The sequence below is a fragment of the Ceratotherium simum genome, chromosome 16, assembly GCF_057802395.1.
Source record: "Ceratotherium simum simum isolate JZ-2026a chromosome 16, ASM5780239v1, whole genome shotgun sequence".
NCBI classification, from domain to species: Eukaryota; Metazoa; Chordata; class Mammalia; order Perissodactyla; family Rhinocerotidae; genus Ceratotherium; species Ceratotherium simum.
In genome coordinates, this window is record NC_141915.1 from 24,205,030 (window position 1) to 24,227,889 (window position 22,860).

At 56.5% G+C, this 22,860-nt stretch overlaps 2 protein-coding genes across 3 annotated transcripts; one reads left to right on the plus strand and one right to left on the minus strand.

The window, feature by feature from the left end:
• The first annotated feature begins 1,362 nt into the window (after positions 1-1,362).
• Positions 1,363-12,181, plus strand: RASL10B (RAS like family 10 member B). Of its 2 annotated transcripts, XM_087440821.1 has the most exons (4): positions 1,363-1,553; positions 4,470-4,832; positions 9,066-9,190; positions 9,695-12,181. In XM_087440821.1, exons 2-4 carry the CDS (start codon positions 4,617-4,619, stop codon positions 9,963-9,965), a joined length of 612 nt encoding a protein of 203 aa, XP_087296947.1. In that variant the 5' UTR covers positions 1,363-1,553; positions 4,470-4,616; the 3' UTR covers positions 9,966-12,181. The 2 variants fall into 2 exon arrangements, with proteins under 2 accessions (XP_087296947.1, XP_004434911.1); XM_004434854.3 differs by lacking the exon at positions 1,363-1,553 and having other exon boundaries at positions 1,767-4,832.
• A 602-nt stretch (positions 12,182-12,783) lies between these two features.
• Positions 12,784-19,883, minus strand: GAS2L2 (growth arrest specific 2 like 2). Its single transcript, XM_004434853.3, has 6 exons — positions 19,333-19,883; positions 17,632-17,873; positions 16,660-16,767; positions 16,194-16,290; positions 15,332-15,584; positions 12,784-14,744 (listed from the first exon to the last, which is right to left on the minus strand). Exons 1-6 carry the CDS (start codon positions 19,715-19,717, stop codon positions 13,187-13,189), a joined length of 2,643 nt encoding a protein of 880 aa, XP_004434910.2. The 5' UTR covers positions 19,718-19,883; the 3' UTR covers positions 12,784-13,186.
• Between the last annotated feature and the right edge of the window lie 2,977 nt (positions 19,884-22,860).

Consider the following 22,860-nt stretch of genomic DNA (forward strand, 5'->3'; position numbering starts at 1 on the left):
CAGGGGCTTCCCCCTCCTCCTCCCCCTCCCCTCTGCCCTGCAGGCGTCTAAAATGTGACTCTGACCAGGTTGCTGCCCTGCTTCAACACCCTTCAGTGCCTTCCCAGCCAGCCCAGGACTAGATCCAAACTCCCTCCCCGGCAATCAAAGCCTTTGTGACCTCACCTCAACCCACCTCTTGGCCTCCTCTCACTATGCTTGCGGCCCCCTGGGCGCCTGTCTCGTTCCTAGACTCACTTCTCAAGCCTCTGTAATTGCTCCCACTTCTCTCACCTTCAAGCCCACCTCTCCTACAACATCCCCCACCCTGCCCCCCCCAAATCCACTTCCTTCAAGGCTCCTTCCTTGAAAGTTGCCTCCTCGGAAGCCTCCACTGACGCCTCTCAATAATCAACCCACTCCGTCTGCCCTCCCCCAGCATCTTAACTTTCACACAGCACCTTAGCACTGCCTGTTTGCTTCTGGTCTCCCCACTGGACTGTGAGGACCATGCCAAGTTCGTCAGTGGCTGCCCAGCTAGGGACTCCCAATCTTTGTATTCCACATTTTGCACTTCAGTAAGACAAGTTACTCAGCCTCCATCAGCCTCAGCTATCCCATCTGTGAAACGGAGTAAACAGAATCTACCTTATAGAATTGTTGTGAGGATTAACTCTGAGGATGCAGGCAAAGCTCAGAGCACGTTGTCTGGCACACAGTACACACGCTCAGTAAATGTTAGCTACTGATGATGAATGACGCGGATGACGATTGTTTTAGAATGACTAGAGGGGTGAGACTGCCCTCACCCCTGGCAAATGCTGCTATCTGCCAGTCTGGAGAGGAGAGGGGAGCAGTAATTCTAGGGGTGTGGAGGTCATTCCTTGGCAGGAGAAAAGCTTTGCTTTGCGCTAGCCTAGTCTGCCTTTCTTCACGGCGTCCCGCAGTTCACCCTTTGCTCAGTCCTCCAGTGGCGTGGAGAAGAGTCTGGATGCCGTCTCTGGCACACAGTGGGCGCCCGGCAGTAACTGACTGGATGGACTGGGAGGGTCAGAAGAGAGACCTAGAGAGGGTGTATGTTTTGGGGGTGGCGGGGGATATGGAGTGAAGCAAAAGGCTTTAGGGCCTCTCCGGTCCCTTTCTTCCCCCCACCTCCGGGTTAGAGCTAAAAATATCGCAGGGGGAGTCGGGAGCGGGGTGAAGGTCGAGGCCACGGATTAAAGAAGAATTCGCCAAGGGCCGCCCCAGAGAATCTGTCAGGCTCAGGGACCCAGCGGAACGCCAGCCACCACCCCCCACCCCCCGCCCCTCCGCGCTCCTCCTCCTCCCTCCAGCGCGAGCGGGCGGCGCGCTCCGGAGGGAGAGCAGCCCGGAGGGCTCCTACCCCTTCGGCCGCCCGCCCGCCCGCAGTGCCCCCCCCGCGCCCGCTCTGAGCCCGCCCCGACTGCGCAGCCCGGGGCGCCCCCACTACCCTCCCCCCGGGCCGGGGAGCCGGGGGGCAGCGCCGGAGCCCGGGGGGAGCGCGGCCCCGCCAGCCGGCCGGCCAGGGCTGGGGGCAGCGAGGACGGCGCCGGGTAAGCGCGGGAGGAGGGGAGCGGGTGGGCAGGGGCCGGGTGGGTCGGGCCGGGGGCGGCGCGGGGCCAGGGGGCATGGGGGGGCGGCCGGGACGTGGGGGGCCAGGGCTAGGAGGGAGGAGGGGGCCGGAGGGCTGGCGGGGAAGCGGCGCGGGATGGCCACGTGAGAGCTGGTGCTGGGGGTGGGGGTTGCCTGCAAGGTGCTGGAGGCGGAGAGCAGGCTGGGCTCCGGCATCCCCCCAAACTCCTACCAATCAGGTCATGGGGGCCTCCGACGCCCCCACCCACCCACTCCCACATGAACGTGTGCAGACAAACAGCGGGCAGACGTGTGACTAGGCCCAGGGGCCGCAAAGCCCAGGCCCTCAGTCTGGGGCAGGGACTCAGGTGTCCAGGCCGAGGGGAGAGGGCAAGAGGCAGGCTTTGGCCCCTGTGTGTCCCGGGTCTTTTGCCGGGGCGCTGTCTGCAGACTCACTGCAGGGAGCAGGCCTTGGGGAGGGAGCGCTCAGAGGCTGGGCCCTGCTTCCCCGGACAGCCCCCTTCCACCTCCACCCAGCCGGGAATGTTGGATTAATAGGTACTTAGACCGGGACCCCTGCCTGGGAAGAGGGAGGGGGCACCCTTCACCTCTGAGTCAGGGAGAGAGCCACACTTGGGCCTGGTGAGTTCCAAGAGGCTGGCCCCAGCCCAGGGGCCTCTCTTGCACCCCTCCCTGGCTGCAGCACTGTGGCCCGCTTTTATTTCCCTGCTGTTCCCCAGAAAGGACTGGTTTCCGGGCAGGGAGTGTGGTGTCCAGGAGACTCTGCAGGTCGGGTACATCCTGGATACCGCTAAGTTGCCACACCCAAAGAGGCGGGGGACTCTTCTTGCATTCCTTGCCCTTTTCCTCCCCTAGCATGCCCCCTCCCCACCTGCTTGTGCTGGTTATGTAATTAACCCAGCTGAAGCTCTCTGCCAAGCTGACAATGTCCGGGCATGCCTGAGGGGCCCCGGGGCCTGCAGGGATTTGTGGGGAGGATGAACTGGTCTTCCCCCAGTTAGGAGCCCATAGAAGTGGATAAGCACCTGTTGGGGAAAAGGATGCTGCATCGGGCAGGAAGGAGATCAGGGTCCTAGTCTGAGTTGACAGCTCAACTGGCCGGGTGATCCTCACTTCCTTAAGCCTCTCGTTTTTTTGGTTTTGTTTTTGTTTTTACCTTTAAAAAATGGGGAGAAGACATACACACACACACGCACGCGCGCGCTACATGTACATGAGCAACAGTGGATAGTGACCCATCCTGGGATTGCTAGGAGGTTCCATTGAGATCATGGGAAACCTTAGATGAATGAAGGACCCCTGTGCATATCAGTGGCCACTGTTTATTGAACACCTACTCTGTGCCAGGCACTGGGATTTCCGTGCACGACCTCACAAGACCCTGTGAAGTTTCTTGCTCAGAGTTATACCTTAGGGGAGTGGTGGAGCTGGGACTCGAACCCTGGTGGGTCTCACTCCAAATCCTGCCCTTTACTTACTGTGCTGTATGCACACACACCTAGTGGATTGGGTCCTCTGGACCAGGACAGACTGACGGACATTCAGCTGTGAACTGTGCGTATATGGAGAGAGCCTGCATACACAGAGAAAACTTGCACACGTACTAACAGCCTGGCCCTGCTGGAACCCAGCAAACCCATCTGCCTGGACCCATTTCGCAGGCACTGGGGTCACCCTTCCTGGGAATAGGCCCCAGACATCAGGTCTCTGGCATGTACCAGCCTCCCCGGTCACCATCCCCAAGAAGGAGAAGGCGCCTAGCTAAGAGAGTCCATGGATTATCTCAAACGTAGGGACTACTGACCGCACTTTATATGTGTGCAGAGCATGGCTTAGATCGGGCCTGCGATTCGCCCACGACCCACAGCTCAGAAACATCATAGCTGGGATTTATACCCAAGCTCTAAAGTCGCTGAAACTGAGCAAGCAAGGAGCTAATGAATGCATAGTGAGGTCCAGCCCTGTGGGCCCTTTCCTGGCTGCTAGCACACCTGCTGTGTGCCAGGCCCTCTGAGCTCTGGGGGATGCCAGAGAATCAGACAGAGCCCTTGGCCTGTAGGCATTCACCAGCTAGAATCGTAAACTTGGAAGTCCTGTGACATCGTAGAAGGGAGTAGCTGCCATTCTTAACTGTGTGACTTTGGGCTCAAGCTTACTCCCTCTGAGCCTTCTCTCTGAAGTGGGACTGTCTACCCCTTAGGGATATTGTATTCCCTAAGCATAACCGTGTGGTCGTGGTAACAGAGTAAGTGCCCCACAAGTGTTGCCCTCCAGAGCCAAAGCGGTCATCTAGTCCAGGGGTTCTCAACTGGGGCATTTGGAAATGGGGCGGGGGGAGCATTTTTGGTCATCATGGTGACTGGAGGCTGCTGTTGGCAGGTACCTCCTGGCTGCCAGGGGTGTAAAACGTCCTGCGGTGTGCGGACGGTCCTGTCCAGTAAAGAAGTCTCTCTCCACAAAATGCCGGGAGGGCCTCCCCTGAGACACACTGGCCTAGTCTCAGCCCTGAGGACGAGGAGACTGAGACTCGGAGGAGTTGCTCTCTTGTCCTGGGCTCTGTGGGAAAGCTGGGATTTGAAACCAAGTCTAGTGTTCTTTCCATCCTGCTCTGCAGCCTGCCTCAATCTGGGAGTCAGACCTGGCCAAAAGCTGGATCATGATACAAGTCAAGAAAGATTGATTCTCACTGATGGGATGGCAGGAAAAAATGGAGAAGGAAGGATGGAGAGGTTTTCAATCAATGGGATAGGGGTTCTGGAAAAGGGAAGGCATTCCAAGTGGCAGTAACAGCTTCAGCAAAGTCCCCGAGGTGGAAAAGTGCAGGACATGTCTAGGGGGAAAAGCTGGCCCACTGAGCCCATCTCTTGTCCCCACAGTCCAGGTGGAGGCCACAGAGGGCCCAGGGCAAGCAAGGGCAGCAATGGTTGGTCCTGACGGTGGCTGAGCCCCCAGCCCCTGGAATATGCAGCCCGGGGGAGCCCCAGGCAGCGGCGAGGACGCGGTGGCGGAGTGGGGCGGGAGGCATGGTCTCCACCTACCGGGTGGCCGTGCTTGGGGCGCGAGGTGTGGGCAAGAGTGCCATCGTGCGCCAGTTCCTGTACAACGAGTTCAGCGAGGTCTGCGTGCCTACCACCGCCCGCCGCCTCTACCTACCTGCTGTTGTCATGAACGGCCACGTGCACGACCTCCAGATCCTCGACTTCCCGCCCATCAGCGCCTTCCCTGTCAACACGCTACAGGTAGGAGGGCCCTTGGTGGGCACCTCGGGGACAGTGGGGTGGCGGGAGGGGCTGAACTCCACCCTTATCCAGGCTCTGGCCCTATTGCCAGGCCCTGACCACTGCTTTGAGAGCTCCACACTGCACCCTTGGCCGCCCCACTTAGAGCTGTACCAGGAATCCATTCATTAGTCTGCTAGTTTATTCAACAAATATTTGAGGCACGTTTAATGTGGGCCAGGCCCTACCCCCAGGCCACTGGGGTAGAATGATGCACAAAACAGATGTGCAGTTTGCTCTCCAGGAACTCATAGTCTGTGAGAAGACAAAAAGGCAATTATTACGTAGTGCAATAAGTGCTGAGATCTGAGGAGACGCGGGGACCTAAGGCAGCCCTAAGGGGGCCTCTAACCTGGAGGGATCACAAGAGGTGATGTCTCAGCTAGTAGGATTTGGGCAGGTAAGGGGCAGTGGAGAGAAAGACAGGAACACTAGATGCCTGTTAATATTCTGGGCTCTGCCTACCGTGGCCTCAGGCCCACGTTGTCTGTAAAAGGGACAGCAGAGGAAAAGGCCAGGACCTGGGAGAGGTGTGTTCTCAGAGACCCCAACCAGGTCTCTTGCCCAAGGGCCTTCTCTCTTAAGTGATGCTCTGCCCTCTGACCTCAGGACTGGCCCGCTGGGCCCCCTTCCTGCAGGGGTCGGGTTCAGATGCCCCCGTGCCCTGGCTTGCAATGCTCCTCCCCCCAGCCTGCTGGACCAGGTCCTCCTTCCCTCTCTCTATCTCTGGTGTGAGAGGGGGTGGGGTGCAGGGGGAAGCTGAGCTCCAAGACATGTTTGCTCAGCTAAGGAAGCCCCTGGCCAGAGTGTGCAGAGGTTTCTCCAGGAAGGATGGTGGTGGAACCCCGGGAGGCAGGCGCCACGGCATGGGCAGTTGTAACTGTGCAAATCCAGCAACCTCAGGAAGGGGGCTGGGGGCTGGGGAGGGGCTCAGGCTCAGCTGTCTCAGCAACTCTGGGCAGGAGGGCCTTGGCCCAGCCTCAGGAACACTAGTGTCTCCCATCCCAGGTGCAGGGAGTCAGCACCGAAAACAAAAGCCTGATCCATGCATCACCCCTTGGAAACAGCGAGGCCCGAGTAGAGATGGGCAGACCTCTCTTTACTGCACCTCACAAATACCACTCAGATCTCACTCCAGTCCTGCGCGTGGAGCTTTGTTTTTTCACATTTCATTGTGTATTTATTTTTAATTTTAATTTAATTTCAGTTTTGGAATAGGTAAGAATTTAAAAGCCCAAAGTTTGTAAAAAGGTACAGAGAAAGCTCAGTGCAGCCCTACCTCCTGCCCCCTGATTCTTGCCCCACTCTTTACAGCCGTTCTCGTTTTTTTATCCATACTGCCAGTGTTTCTTTACACAAACAAGAAAATATATTCTTATTCCACTTGTTTTTTTGACTTAACATTATCACCTGGAGATCTTTCCGTGTCAGTATCCAGAGGTCTTTATTATCTTTTCACGGCTATACCGTATTCCATTGGAGAGGTACCGTGGAGTCCCCTCTTGTTAGACAAGTGGGTTGTTTCCATTCTTTTATTTTTTCAAACAGTGCCACAGCGAATAGCCTTGTATGTAGTCTTTTTGTACACGGAGTATATCTGTGAGATCCATTCCTAGAAGTGGCTTTGCTAGGTCAAAGGGTCAGTGCAACCAGAGTTTGGAAGTTGTCAGATTTCTCTGTCTTCCTATAAAGTTGCCTATTTTGTGCTCCTGCAAGGAGTGTGCATGACCACTTGTTTCCCTGAAGCTTTGCCATCGATACATCAGAGTGTACTGTCAAACTTTAGGATTTTTGGCAGTCTGATAAATGAGATATGATAGCCTCAGTGTGGTTTTTGTTTACATCTCTGATTATTAGTGAAGTTGAGCGTCTTTTCATATGTTTCAGGGCCTTTGTATTTCTTTTTCTGACAACTGTTAGTGCCCTTTGCCCATCATTCTAGTGGATTGTTGGTCTTTTTCTTTCTGATTGGCCCTGGGTTTTGGACTCTCCAGGATGCCTAAAACTTCACTCCTGAAGCACAGTTAAGGGACTTTGAGCTGAGAAGTACTGAGAGGGGACCGTGGAAGTCTCAAAGATCAAGTGTAAAACCCAAGAATCCTGATGACCACCATCTGAAAATAAAAGTACATTCTTCCCCAACGCGAGATGAGATCCAGCCCAGGAGAGTTGGCATTTCCTGGGTCTGAGCCTCAGTTGTTCCTTCTGCAGCCCCCTCTCCTCCTATCAGAGAAGGAAGCTGAGGTTAGAGGGCGTATGCAGCCCACCAAAGGAATGAGCAGTAAATGCACGGTTGACACGCAGCTCCTGTACCCTTGGAACTGGACTCAGTTTCCATTGCTCCTTCTCTGTCTTGATACAGCCCCAAGAGGGTCTTTTACAATCTGGAAGCCTGCTTAGAGCTAGCTGGAAGGAAAGCTGAGCTTTCTGGCTCCCTCCCTTCAATCAGGGGTGAAGGAACAACCCAGCCAGTCAGGAGTCTTCCTCCTTTCCCTTTTAGGAGCCCCCAGGGAGGAGTGGGTGGGAGGCAGCCTGGACGCCCCTTGGAGGAGGCAGCATATTGGGGGAGAGGTGGGGCTGTCACCCTTGAAGGCTGGCAGCTGTTCCCTCTCCCTGGCAGAGAGCCTGAAGAGGGTGGGAGCCTGTCTGTTTCCCATCCCTCCCACCTCCTGCTGATCTCCACTGCTTGTGTGGGATGGTGGGGGGACTGCATACACATAGGGGTCCCAAGCTTCCAGAGGACATGTGTCCAGCAGGATGCAGTCTTCCTTAGCCTGAGAAGCCAGTTAATACTTGCCTACAGTTTTAGATTTGTCCTCAGCATCTTCCCCCTGTACCAAAGTTTAAACTCAGCACAAAGAAAAGATGCCACATCATCTCCCTGGGGAAATCCACTGCAGCAGCTTCGAAGCATTTGAGTTGGGAAGTGCGTTTCTGGAGTCAGAGTTAACTCTCCACCACTGCCACCAAAGTCTTTCCCTTTATGCCTTCTTTGAGGTGGAGAGACAGCTGTAGTCCTTCACACCTGGTCCCTGCCCCAACTCAACTCACAAGCTGGCACAGGAGACATGCCTGCACCTACTTCTCGTCTTTTGCCTGGGCCCTCAAAGAAGACCCTGGTTCCCCTTATCCTTGAAGGCCTCTGCCTCCCCCAACTTCAGGGACCCCTTCTTTACACACACTGGCTGCCTTCAACTGCTCCTGTGATTGCCATCTGCTGGAAGCTTAATTAGCTAATTAATCTCTTAAGGAACTTTCTTTTTAGTGCACTCAGCCTTTCCAGGGGCCTACTGCCCTGAGAATTTGCCACAAGCATTCAGGAAGTTCCCTCTCCCTGGAGCTGCCCTGGGGCACTGCTCTACATTGGGCCCCCATTATGCATCCAGTCTCAATATTTTTCTCCTCAGGCCTCCTCTTCCTCAGCCCTGAGGGCAGAGTGGAGCAAACAGAAGGGGCACATCAAGTAGCAATCTAAGGGCAGCATTACAGGCAGGAGTTGCATTCATCCCACTGTGGACCACGTGGGGTTCAGGACCATGGAGAGCTCACCAGCGTAGGTAGTACAATTAAGACGGCATCGCAGTTCAAGGCACTGGGGGGGAGGGGGGGAAACAGGTATATAAAAAGGAGGAAACCCTGGCTCTGGCCCTCTTGGGAGCTCATAGCAGAAGTGGGGAGCTGGGGATGGGAACAGCTGCAACCAAGGTATAATCAAAGTTTCTTAGAACACAGGCGATGACGGGAGTAGTCCCTTGCTTGGAGGAAGGCTTCTTTGAGGAGAAGGAGGCATTTGAACTGAGCCTTGGAAGATAGGATTCAACAGGTCCAACAACTAGCTCAGGGCTTGGCTCTTAGAGCCACTTAGTAAATGTACTTGAACAAAGGACTGGGTAAGATGGATTGGGGGACAAAATGGGACAAGGCAGATCTCAGCTCTAGGTGTGCACAGAACAGTGCAGTGGCCCTGGAGGTCAGAGAGTGTTACCTGCCCTGTCCTGGCTTGGGGGTGGGGAAGCCACAGCACCGAGCTCCTCCATTCTGCCCTGGGCCTGGCCTCTTGGGGATGGGTGGATGTGGAAGGCTTGGGGTGCAGTGGCAGGTGAGAGTGCTGTGCGTCTATGGCTGGAGGTGGCTGAGGGCAAGGGGAGCCCTCATGGCTGCTCTGACCTTGGCACTGACTTGGGGGTGTTGCAGGAGTGGGCAGATGCCTGCTGCAGGGGACTTCGGAGCGTCCATGCTTACATCCTGGTCTACGACATCTGCTGCTTTGACAGCTTTGAGTACATCAAGACCATCCGCCAGCAGATCCTAGAGACGAGGTGAGGGGCCAGGATACAGTCCATTGCCACCTCAGTGGATGCTGCAATGCTAGCCAGCTGCCATGAAAAGGGTGCAGTGGGGGGACACAGATGAAGTACCCTCTGGTTCCCACACGTACACTCAAACACGCACACACTCATGACATTTTGCTGTCCCCGGTTCTGTTAATTCATTTTGGGACCCTTGCCATGGGGTGGCTGTCCAGTGCAGTGGTCAAGAGCAGGGGTTCCAGGAACAAGACTGCCAGGGCTCCTGAGCTGCAAGACTTACAGCCAGTTAACGTGTAAGCCTCATGGTCCTCATCTGTAAAATGGGGATAACAACAATACACACCTTTTGGATCAGTTGTGCCGATGAGAGAATAAAACATATTTCCAGGGCTTAGCGCTGTGCCTGGAACAGACGCATGGTAGTGCTATTACTGACCAGGAACAGCCTGCCTTCATTGAAGGTCAGTGGCTGTGAGACTGGCAGAGTTCTGAGAGTCCCACTTCGCCCCGTAGGGTGATCGGCACCTCGGAGACGCCCATCATCATCGTGGGCAACAAGAGGGACCTGCAGCGCGGACGCGTGATCCCACGCTGGAACGTGTCACACCTGGTGCGCAAGACCTGGAAGTGCGGCTACGTGGAGTGCTCGGCCAAGTACAACTGGCACATCCTGCTGCTCTTCAGCGAGCTGCTCAAGAGCGTCGGCTGCGCCCGCTGCAAGCACGTGCACGCCGCCCTGCGCTTCCAGGGCGCGCTGCGCCGCAACCGCTGCGCCATCATGTGACGCCGCGCCCGCCCCGAGGGCGCCCGCGGGCTGCAGCGCCGACGGGCCCGGGCGGTTTCCCCACGGGACCGCGGGCTTGAGCGGGGAGGGGCCGGGAATAGAACTCGGATGGTCCGGGCCTGAAACGCCCCCGCAGCCACGCACTTCCCGGTGAGAGGCAGAGGGCGAGAGGGAGCCTCCCCATAACTGCCCAGTCCTCCCCTCTCTCCCGCGTTTGTCTTCCTGGGACGCCGCCTTGAGTGCTGGGGTTAGTGCAGTACCCGGCCCGGCCCCAAGGGGCACCACAGCCTTTTGGGATTGGGGATGAGCGTGTGAAATGGAGGGTGGGGGTGGCGAGGTGTTGCCTTGGCCGGGCCCTCACCCGTCTTCGCCAGAGAGTGTGTCTGCCATTGCCCCGCGTCGTCTTTTCCTGTGTCCATCTGTCTGCCCAAGCGTCTGTGAGTCCTTAGCTGTCTTATCCACCCTCCGGTCCCCTTCCCCGCCCCCAGCTCCGTTCACAGGGCTCTCATTTCGTCCATCCCCTTGTCGCAGATCCTGGCAGCTTTTTTGTGAGGACAGCCTTCTGACCGTCAGCACCACTGGCACAGAGCAGAGGGATGCAGGTGGCCCAGGGACCACAATCGGGGTCTGAGGGTTGAGGTCCCAGATCAGTCAGGGGGAGAAGGCTGAGGTCTCCCCTTCCAGGGAGGCCTCCCCGCCCAGCAGCCCCCAGAGACACAACAACCTACCTTCCAGCCTTAACTCAATGGTCCGTCCCTGCCGGTGCCCCTCACCCCCTTCCTGACCCCAAAGCAGATCACCCCCTGGGTTAAAACTTCCTTGACAGAGTGTGGAGAGGCAGTCCCCCAAAGGATAGATTTATTTCCATGATGCCAGGTTCCAGCCCTCTGTTCCCTCCTGCGTTGGGTGGTGTGTCAAGACTACGAGATGTTGGTTTTGGGGGGCTGGTGGTGGGCAGGCTGGTGCCCAGGCGGTGGGGGGGGGGTCAGGTTGTGCCAGTGAAGACTCTGTCTCCCCATCCCCCCTCAATTGCATGCCCGAGACTCTGCCTGCCTTGTATCTCAAGATTATTTTGATTAATCTGGAGAGAGGCAGAGCCAGGAAAAGAATTATAGGGACCCCTGTGCTTAAGGGAGATACGCCTGCATCCCCATGCCTAGATGGAGGCCCTCAGGATCTACGCCCCTTTGTCCCAACACCCTTGTCCCTATGCCCTTACTCACTCCGCCCCATTTTCTCCGGCTGCCTGGCCGGGTTTCTACCTCTCGTCACCGGAGCTGATCACTGTCAGTTTTGTACCGATTTAGAAATAACAAAAATAATGAAGATACTAGGATCAGCCTGAGGGATTCCTGGGGGACCTGGGGAGTGGGGGAAGTGGTGCGTGTCCTCTGCCCCCTGGCCGAGTTTTCCTTGAGGCTGAGCCCTCAGCCCTGGTCTGGTGGGAGGATAGCAAGGTCTCTTGTTAGAAGAGGGACAGATAGAACAACCCAGCCTCCACCTAGCCAAGCTGTGGCTATAGACCGGGAAATCAGGTAGCCCAGAGTAGTGATGGAGAAGAGTATGGGGGAGGGGTGGTGGTCAGGGAATTTATCATCTAGATCCAGTGTGAGAGGGAATCTGTCATTCTGCTTCCCCAACTGATTCCCCCTCCACCCACTGGGGTAGCACAGCCCTACAGTGACTGCCCTGACCTTGGGCCACCCAGTATTCCTGGGTTAGAGTCCCTGTTGTACTGCATGACTCTGGGCAAGTGACCTGCCCTCTCTGAGCCTCCCTCTGAAACAGAGGAGCTGGCTCCCCTTCCCCACACCTTGGAGTGGCTGGGAGGGTAAGGAAGAGGGCCTGCCCCCTTTATCCCCTGCATCCCTGCCCCCTGGCTCACCAGGGGGATGGGGTGAGGGATGGCAGCATCTCACCTGCTCCATCATTGCTGCCAGCTCTGAGGCACCTGAGGTGGGGTTGGGGGACCCAGGCCTCTGGCTGCCCCTGTGGGAGCCATTGGAATGTATGGTCTGGCCCGCCCCCCCTGAACCCCTCCGCTTCACCCCAGGTCTTTGATTTCGATTCCCTCCATCCCCACTCTGAGTCTCTGTCCTCCCTGCCCTCCCCCCAGGGTTTCCCACCACAGGGTCTGGAAGTATGTGTGTGACGCCCATTGCGCTGTGATTGGAAGTCAGATTAAAAATCAGGGAGTGTTTTCCCTCGTTTCTGTACCAAGGTGTCGGCTCAGTTCCTGACAGTGGAAGGGAAGGGCTCCTTACAGGGCCAGCCTGCTGGCTCTGCTGTGGAAGGAGAGTGAGGGTGGTAGGGTGGCCCTGAGTCCCAAAGTCCCGGTCAACCAGGAGAACTAGGGGGAAGAGTTTGGAACTCATCTCCTCTCCACACACCCTGAACCCTCCAACTCATCAAAACCATCCAGAGGAGAAGCTTATCGTCTTCCCCTGCCACTCTCTGGAAAACTTTCGTACCTGGACTCAATCCCAGCTTCTGCTTCTGTGTCTTCATCCCACTTGCTGCTGAGCCTCTGTGGCCCCTGTCATAACTTCATGGGTGTAGATGTGTTAAGAACACTCTCAACCATCCCTCTTGACTCGGAGTGAGCTCAGTTCCCAAATTCCAGAGTAAAGCTTGAAGTCCTGTGGGAGCCTTTGTGGGGCGGCCCTTGTCCCTGTCTATGGTGCTGACGCACCAGCTGCTCCAGGAGGGACGGGCTGTCTGGAAAGGTTGGCTGAGCCTCAAGAAAGGAAGCCTCTCTCACCCCCAGCTCCTTCCCCCTCGTTCCCTTCCCCTCTAGTGAGAAAACATTTGAGGCTACACCTTCCTGCACCACCACAGTCCTAGAGTGCGGGACTTGAGTTAGGAGCTCAAGGACAGACCCACATGTGTTTAATAACTTTTAAGAGTTGTGCAAATGGTTGGCATGGCCAGAGGTCAGAGGAAAGGAGTCTGGAGAGCTGTTCCGGGGGAGATGAATAAGATACAGGAGGGCCCCACCGCCCCTAGCCTAACTGGAGTTGGAGTGGGAGTGATGGGTTGGCCTTTTGCACAGCTGAGCAGATTGAGTCTGTATTTGTCTTCTGACCTCTCCTGGCCAAGACCTGTACTGAGGTGAGGCACCTTCCCTTCGATCCTGCAGCTGAGAAGCCAGTGGATACATGCACAGTCTTTTTGCTTCCCTCCTTCCCACACCCACAGGTGGGGGGATGAGAAGCCCCTTGTCAGACCCAGGACTCCTCCTCAGGTGGGAGTGTGGCTGGATCCAGCTGCTGAGGCCCCAGCCCCTCCAAAGGTTGGAGGTTGCTCTCTTGTGGGGATGCTGGCTCTTTCCTCTCCCTTCCTTCCTCCTCCTCCTCCCCACTCCAGACTTCATCCACCAGGGCTGCCTCCCCTCCCTTTCTGCCCAGCCCTGCTCTCACCAGCCTGCCCATGGGGGGCACCCTGGCTGGACCCAGGTGGAGGTAGGCCAGTGGCTTGGGGATTCGTGAAGGCCGCTTCTCAGGTCTGTGGTCTCGCCGGGGCCGCATCCTGGGCCTCAGCTTCAGCTTGTAGATGGATGGGACCCTCTGGGGCTTCCGGAGTGTTCTCTTGCCCTTGCCGGCACATGCCTTGGCTTTGTCAGAATTGGGGTCTGAGGACAAAGGTGTGGGGCCCTCCTGGCTGGCAGACACAGTAGGTGCTGAGCAGTCCTGCCCTCCTTGAGCTGGGACCTTCCTCATCCTGGGGCCCTTGGCGGTCAGGTTTGCCTTTGTCCAGGGCCCACTCTCTTGAGCTCCTAGTTTCCCTTTTGGGCTTCCTGGGTCTGTGGTAACAGTTGGCTTAGGGCAGCCTGTAGGGGCTGCTTTCCAGGCTCCCAAGTCCACTTTAAGGAGAGGTGGGGGGCCCTGAGCCAGTTCGTGAATGACTTTGTCATAAGGACCCCCAGGCTCACACCACCGCCCACCCAGGCTGGGGACGTAGACTCCACTACGAGGGATGGCCCCAGACCCTGGGCCCCAGGGACAGGCACCCCCCACCTCTAGCAGCTTCATGTTGGCCAAAAGCTCCCCCTCCAGGCTGTGATAGATGGCTTGCTCCTTAGTCCCCGCCAAGGGCAGGGGCATGTACCTCCCCTCCCGCCCCTGTGGGCCCAGGCCTTGTGGCTCTCCAGCCTCTGCTGTCACCCGGATGTCCAGCTTCTGGTCTCCTTGCCTCCCTTCCACAGAGCAGTCCCCATGTCTGGGCCCAGCCAGGTCCCCAGTGACGGCCCTTAATGGGATAGGGCTTCTCCCCACTTCTGTTGTGGAACCTCCACTTGCAGTACCTGGAAAGCTTCTTCCTGGAGTTGGGGGGCGGGCAGGAGACAGCTGGATGGGGATCTTGGTGGGCGCTTTAACAGGGGATGGAGAACGGACAGATGCTGGCTCCCTGAGCTGGGAGGAAGCACCCTCAGCCTCACCCCAGGGTGGCTGCCTGGGGCCCGCGGGCTTGGCGGAGCTGGAGTAACGAGGCAGGGGAGATGTTCCTCTTGCTGGTGTCCCCTTGGCGGTGGCCTCAGGTGCTCGGAGTCTCTGCGGGGTGGGGGCCCTGGCATGAGTTCCCCAGCTGTCTGTCTCCTCATGAACCCAAGATGTGGGAGTCGTTCCCCTGAGGAGTTGCAAGGGGTATCTGTCCTCCCTCTTCTCTGAGGAGGTGCACCATGGGTCTTGGCCCCTATGGGAGGGTGGGGATTGAGGGTTGGGTGGGCTGTCCCCAGCTGGCAGCTGCCTCCGAGATGGGGCGAGCGACTTCTCCTGGTACCTGAAAGGGAGAATCATAAGGCCGGCAGGGTCACCTAATCCAGACCCCTGGCTCTGGGAAGGATGGCCTTTCCCAGCCAGAACTCAAGGGGGCCAGACTTCATGTTGCATGAAACAGATGCTCCCTCTCCCTCTGTGCCTGCCCAAGAGTCTTCCTTATGGCAGACACTGTTTAAGTCTATTCTCCCTCGTGCCCTGTGTAGCAGATAGAATGAAGCCTGGTGCGGGCCCTGGGTTACGTCAGATCCCACAACTAGAGGCCACCAGTCTTGGGTGGTAGGGGAGTCTTAGTGTCTGCTGGGACCTTGAGTAGGTCTATTCTCTTTATGGGCCTCAGCCTCTTCATCTGTGAAATGGGAGGACATCTGAAGTAACTAGATGATCCCAAAGTAACTGGCTGCTTTTCTGGTTCTGAACACCTGAGGTCCTGCTCGCTTTGGCAGCACATATACTAAAGTTGGAACACCTGAACTCTTGTTGGGGTGGGGCCCTGCTGGGACACCTGCTCCCTTTATCTTGGGGTGGGGTGGCCTCTGAGAATTGGGATTTCAAAGGAGAAAGAAGCCCTTCCCTGTCCCTCCCCTGTACCTCAGGAATGGTGCTGTCTCTCTGAGGACCCCTGCCCCTGCTCCTCGTTCACTACAGGGGCTGGGGGAGGATGAGGTGGGGGGCCTCAGCTTTCGGCCTGAAGAGGTATATGTCTTCCAGTCCACAGGGGGCAGTGGGCTCTGGGAGCGGCTGATGGTCATCGTTGGCTGTGGCTGTGAGGGCTCATCCTGTACCTTTACTTCATGCTGCACAGGGGGAACTGGGGGCTTCAGGAAGCTGCCAGGCTTGTGTGCTACCAAGAGAGCCCCCCAGAGAGAGGAGAGGAGAAAGGGTTAAATTCCCACTGATGGGGCCCACTGTTCCTCTGCCCCAGCTGTCCCATGCTCCACATCCCACATTAGAGACAGTGGGACCTACAGTGACAGTGACAGCGCCAGCGCCAGAATTTCCTTAGAGGGGTTTAGGGGATGAAATCTGGTCAGAGGGCCCAGATGGGGGACTTGCTTAAAGCTGCCTTTGTATTGCAAGTCCACATCTTTTACTTAGATTGCATGCTTCATTGGGTGGCTTGAGGTGCTGATGGAGATTATGGGAGCACTAAAGACCCCTCCAAGTCATGCTTGGTGCCACCATTGTGGACATCAGAGCTAGACCTTAGCCCTGCCAAGATGATGCTGATTCTCTGTGTGTTTGGCGTCATCTTGTGGCTACAATTGGTATTGCACTATGGCCGCTCCGCTTTCCTCCTAGGGCTGAGAGGGCACCACACCTGTGCCTTCTCTGGTATCTTCCTTTCTGCATTCCCGCATACCTCTTGCTTCTGTAAATCAGACCTACCTCCCGCCTCTGCTTCCGGCCTCCCGACCCAGAGCCACAGGGAGGGGACTCTCAAGGGACTCACACAGGGACGTGCACCGGCAGGGGTCGTGTTTGTCCAGATAATGGCCAAGTGTGTCCCAGCCGCCCCCCACACGCACCATCACGTGGTTCCGGAGGATCTGCAGGGGGAAAAGGTGAGGTTGAGGGTAGGGTGGAGGGCGTCCCCTCTTCTTGGACCCACCTGCAGGCTTCCAGCACACACTCTCATCCATGCACACATGCGCATACAAATACCCCCTGCACACGTGTGTAGTTAGGAGTGTGCATATTTCGCAGCCTGGCTGCTCTCGCAGGAGAGGTGATAGGCTTGCCAACTTTGCCAGGAATCTTCTGGAATTCTCCAAGGGAGAGAAAGAAAGCCCCAAGGCCTGATAAGTTGGGGTGAATGGTGACTTCCTGTCCTTGCCTTCATGCCTGGGCGGGTCCCATGGAAGGAAACCCCATTTTACTGACCCTGGGGGCCCTTCCACCCTTGTCCTGGGACTTACCCTGATGAAGATGAGGGTGTTGGAGTCCCCCACACGGTACTTTCCCTCAGACACCTTGACCATGGAGAACTGAACCGGACACGTGCAGTGGCTCACAAGGTTCTGAACCTGCGGGCAGTGGGCAATGGGCTCAGCCCTCCCCTTGGCCAAGGTGCCCAAGCTCTGCACCATGGGAGTCAAGCCCAGGAGAGGGCCTGTCTGCCCCCAGAGCCAGCTCCAAGTCTTCTGCTGAGGTCAGGGCTGGGGGCTGAGAAGCAAGTAGAGACTTTAATGACCCAGTGAGAACAAGACCTTGAGTGGTCACCTCGAGTGCAGCGCCCTCGTGGGTCAGCGGACAGAGGCAGTGGAGTGTAACGGTGAAGAAGGTGGACTTGGGTATCTGACAGGCTGGGGTCAGAGTCTTGCTTCCACTGCATCTAGGCTTTGGGCAAGTTAAGAAACCTCCCTGAGCCCGATTCCTCGGTGGTGGAAATGAGGTTACTTTCAGTAAGAGCTAACTCCTACAGAGGGCCCCTCTATGCCAGACCCTGTTCTGAGCACTTCGTATGCTCTGGTTCCTTTACTGTTCACAGCGGCCATGGAAGGTAGGTACTGTTCCTATCCCCACGCTACAGATGAGGGAACCAAGGCACAGAGAGGTTAAATAATTTGCTCCAAGTCACACAGCTGCAAGGCAGTGGAACTAAGACTTGAACCGAGGTGTCCAAGTCTGTGTTCTTAAAAACCGTCCTATGGGGGTTAAATGAGAGGAGGTGCAGAGTGCTGGATTTAAAATAAAAACTTAACAAGCGGCTTAGCTGCCACTCTGTGTGATTAGGATTGAGGCTTAGAGTGGGACATGACTTCCTCAAAGCCACAGGGTGAATTAGTGTCAGGGTGGAGACTGGAGTTTAGAAGCCGGTGGCTCGGAGGGGGAAGGAGTGGGAGGGGGAGGGGAGGCGGGGCCTTGAGGGTGTGTCCGGAGCCGCTCACCATCTGGTCCAGGTTGCGGAAGTGGCAGGGTCGGCGCGTGGGGGGCTCGGGCGGCGGGGGGTCGGGCGGGGCCAGGGACAGCTCGAGCCGCAGCTCCTCGTCGATCTCCTCCTCCAGCTGCACGAGGGTGGGCGCCGCCACCCCGAAGCGCCAGGCGCGGCGGCCCAGTTCCAGCAGACACAGTACCACGTTCTTCACGTTCTTGCGCAGCACCAGGTCCTCCGTCTCGAACATCAGCACTTCTGGCAAGGAGGGGGAGGGGAGGGAGGGAGGCAGCCTGAGCCCCCTGCTGACCTCCCAAGCCGAGCCATCTCTGGCTCCGGGTGGCAGGCATGTGGGGTGGTTTGGGTCTCGGCATCGTGGAGTCAGCCCGCCCCTAGGAGAGGTCTGGCCCAATTGCTCAGCACTGAGTGCAGACAAGGTGGCCCTTCTAACAGGAGAGCTTGGGGGTGGGAAGAGGTGACACAGCGGAGCAGAGGAACCTGGAGCCTGGCTGTGGGCCACGCGAGAGAAGGGTTAACTGCACCTTGCCCATCTCCCCACTCGGTTTGCCAGGATGGTCCAGGAGCAAGAAGCAGTTGTCTTACTTCCCACCCACCCCTCTCACCTCCGGTATCCACCAGGCATCCCAGCCTCAACCCAAGCACGCGCATCGCTGTGCAGGGTTGAGTACAGGCTCTGGAGGCCAGCTGCCAGTTTGGAACCCAGACTCTCCCACCCACCAGCTGTGACCTTGCACTGGTCTCTGAGCCTCAGTCTCCTCTTCTGTAAAACGGGGATGAAGCCTATTTCATGGGGTGGTTGTGGCGATGGTTGTTAAGTGTTTGCAGACAAAGTCTGGCGCATGGTAAGTGCTCAGTAAAACACCAGCTTTCATCAGTCCTCCAGTCCTGCTCCTCACTGCCTTGCCACCAGCCAGTAGCCCAGCTGGATCCTTCCCTCTGCCTCACCCCACCGCCTTTGGCCTGGAGGATGACACAACATCCCGCTTCATCCCGCTGCTGGTCTAAGGCCAAGGAGATTAGGGATCCTGACATGTCACTCACCTGAGTGTCACAAGCCCCGGCACGACGGGCCCTCCCTAACGTCCACTTGCCTCCTCCCTTGTCCTCTCCTCACTGCGTCCTACCCCAGCTCCTCCCAGTCATCCACACACAGCGCCTTCTTGGTGCCTTTGCCCCTGCTGTCCCCCTGCCTAGAATTCCCTTTCCCCCAAACTGCTGTTCATTCCCCAAGACTCAGCTCAGATCGCCTTCCTCTGTGCTGCCTTTCATGGCCCCCCTTTCCACCTCGTTGGGTAGCTATTTCCTCCCTGGCTCCCCAGCACGTGTGCCTCTACTTGGAGATTCTATCACATTGGGCTGTGACTTATGTGTCTCCTTATCTCTCTCTTCCTAGACCATGAACTCCTTGGACTCTGGGTCTTATTATTCCTTAGTGCCCAGCGTGGTGCTCAACACAAAGGAGATAAGTACTCAATATGTGTTGGTTGAATGAATGAATCATTCAATCAATCAACACATTTGTTTATTGAAGATTTACTATGAGATGGGGAAACTGAGGCATAAAAAGGGAAGGGATGAGCTGGCCCAAGGCAAAATGGGAAGGACTCCAGCTCCTGACCCCCGATGCAGCCTGGCCCTCAGAGAGGAGACGGACGCCCAGCAAGATGAGGGTCTGGGGAGGGGTCCAGGTGGTTACCTTGGATACCCATCTCCTTGCGACACCACTGGATGAAGTTGGAGACGTTGTCCCGGGCCTGGAAGGTGCCCGGCTGGGCGGCCCCGTTGCAGGAAACCCCGGCCTGGGGCAGGGGAATCCTCTGGGCTCGGGCAGGTGCCTCAGCCAGGAAGGCCAGAGCGGCCTCAGTGATGGCGTTGGCATGCTGGCACAGCACCAGGCCCGTCTCCAGCACTTGTAGGAAGCTGGCCGCGTCGACATCCAGCCCGTAGAGATCCCGGAACCACTCAGCCAGGTCCTCCTTCATGGCTTCCAGGTACTGCTCGCTGGACTTAAAGGGCCGGACGCTGCGCACGGGAGGTCCTAGGGTCCCAGGGCTCCTCCCACATCCCATAGGCTGGGACATGGCCTCAGCAGGGGAGGCCGCGGGCGCCTCCTCTCTCCCTCTGCTGCGTTTTACTCCTGCCCCCTGCTGGGTCGTGGCTGGTTCTCCCTGACTCAGGGGTTCCCCTTCTACCCTCACAGAGCCCAGGACTCTGGCTCTGCTACTTGCCTCTGGCTTCAGCCACCACCAGGCCAGGCCCGGCCCCCACCCCCCTACATTCCTCAGTCCCTGCCAGAACTTTCCCTACTTGGTGGCCCTGCAGCGACTTCGACTTCACTCTCCGGCTGCCCAGTCCGCTGAGGTCGCCACCTCCCAGGACAGATGGAGGTGAGGACACTCCTCTCTCCCCCCAGGGCTGGACAGGTCGAGTTGGCTGCCTCGACCCCACCAGCCTGCCTGCGGGCCTCTCCAGTCTGCTCTCCCCTCCTCTCCTTGGAGACAGCGGCTGCTACAAACACTCCTTGTTAACTCTTCCGGCAGCCAAGCACTGCCCTGCAGAGCCCGCCCTTGAGCCGATGGAGCAGGAGGAGAGGCTGGGGCTGCTTCTGTCACTCCATTGACAGGGGTGGGGGCTTCTGGGGGTTGGGGGAGAAAGCAGGACCAGGGGTGCCATGCCCCTTCCTGTTGAGTGAACACTGTAGGGTGAGGATGACGTAGAGCAATAGAATCCAGAGACATGAGTTTAGCCCTGGACCCTTTCCCCAATCCCTCTGTGACCTTCACATGCTACCTAGTCTCTCTGTGCCTTAGTTCCCTCAACTGTAAAAGGGGAAAAATAATATCTACCTTTCTGGTGTGTTGTGAAGAATAAAGGAATAGTGTATGTGGAAAGCATCAGACCATCAGGACACACACACGCTCAGGAATGGGTGGGTCCCAGCTCTCATTGACTCTCCCAGCAGCCCTGTCTGTGCACCGTGAACCCCACTTTCTCTGGAGAACCTGCCCCATCCCCCACTCTACCCATGTGATTCCTCCAGAGTGGGCTGTCAATCATAGGACTTTACCCCATGGCTACAGCAACACATTCATTCAACAAATATTTCTTGAGTGCCTACTATGTGCCAGGCATTATTACAGGCCTGAGGGTAGAGCAATAAATGAGGTCCCTGACCTCATGGAGGCCACTTACATGTCAGGAGGTGATGGAAGAGAGATAAACAAATAAATCTGTGGTAAGTCAGATGGTGGTAAATACAGGAAGAACAAGAAAGGACTAAAGGAGATGAGGTGTGTGGAATTTTATATAAGACGGTCAAGGGAGGGCCTCACTGCTGTGGTGATATCTGAGCAGAGACCTGAGAGAAATGAGGAGGCATGCCCTGTGGATGTCTGGGGGAACAGTACTCGGGCAGTGGGAACAGCCAGTGCAAAAGCTCCAGGCAGGGGCATGCTTGGCAGAGTCCAGGAATAGCAAAGAGGCGGGATATGAGGCAGAGAGGAAATGGGTTCCTGTATCAGGCAGGGCTTGGCTTTACCTTTTAGAAGGGAATTTTCTCTAAGTTACCTCCTAAAGGCATCAGGACTATGATTTTGTACCCATTTTATGGATGAGGAAACAAGAAAACTGACGCTGGCAGGAGGCCTCAGTTCCTCACTACACGCACCTCTCCACAGGGTTGATTGAGTGTCCTCATGACGTGGCAGCTTGCTTTCCCCAGCGGGAGAGCACTCTCCTCAATAGAGAGGGCAAGACAGAAGCCACAGTGTCTTTTATTACCTAGCCTCGAAAGTCACACTCCATTGTTTCCACAATATCCTGTCAGTTACCCAGGTCAGCCTGTTTCATGCGGGCAGGGACTACTTGAGATTGCGGCTACCAGGAGGCAAGGATCATTGGGAGCCATCCTAGAGGCTGGTTACCCCAATACAGAGGAGCTATTTCCTTTTCTTTCTTGCTGATAGAATCCTATTTTGTTCAGGTATCCGGTGGAAATGAGGGAAAGTGGGTCCAGCCTAAGAGAGAGAATCATGATGGGTCTCAGTCAATCCTGGCAGAATTAAAATAGCAGTTTCTGCCAAGGCTCCAAGATACAGTAGATGCAGCACACTAGAGAAGGAATAAGACCATCTGCAGAATTTATCTAGGAGTCAGCCAGAAACAAGTCACTTGACCCTCAGACTTCTCTCCCCCTAGAGTATACAAAAGTGGGGTTGCTGCAGACTGGAAGAGGATTGGCAAAGAAGATTTATTTAGAGAAAATTGCAGCTGTGCTGTGTGGCCTGTGGTAGGCTGAAGAATGACCCCCAAAGACGGGTGGTTCCCAGTCCCCAGGACCTGTGAATGTCACCTTATATGCAAAAGGGACTTTGCAGATGTGGTTGGGGATCTTGAGACAGGGAGGTAATCCAGACTGTCGTAGGTGGACCCTAAATGTAATCACAAGTGTGAGGCAGAGGGAGGTTTGACTGCAGAAGTAGGGGATGTGACAACCAAGGCAGAGATTGGAGTGATGGGGCCACAAGCCAGGAACTCCAGCAGCCTCTAGACGTTGGAAGAAGCTAAGAGCAGATTCTCCCTTGGAGCCTCCAGAAAGAACCGGCCCTGCCGACACCTTGAGTTTGGTCCTGTAAGACTTACTTTCTACTTCTGACTTTCAGAACTACGGCAGAAAGCTGTGTTGTTTTAAGCCACTGTTGGTGGTGATTTGTTGCAGCAGCAATCAGAAACTAATGCATATCACCATCTCCACCCCCACCCCCCCAAAACAAGGGGAGAAGCAGAGAAAGGGGCTTCAACGGGACCCATCAAAGACCTTGACATGTGTCCCCAGTCATTAGGGGGACTCAGTGAACTGAAGTCTGACTACTGTGTGGAAAACTGAAAACGTGTGATACAGGCTGGTTAGCTGCTCCATGGCGGGAACGAAGGAGCGTGGCTGCACTGAAATCAGAAGGCGGTCTTCACATAGTTTGAACAAAGAATGTGTCAGTGCTTCTGATGGGCCACTCATCCGGGGAAGAGGGGAACAGTAGAGGGGAAGACCTCAGTAGAGGGGAAGCTGGAAGCAGACCATCAGACTCCTAGGGGTACAGAGGGAACGAGTGACCCCCCAGAATCCAGTGTATCCTCCTTGATCCAAGGAAGTGCCTGGATTGAGGCTGGGAGGGCAGAAACTAGTGGTTGGCCAGCTGAGAAGGAAGGACAGGCAGAGAAAGAGGGA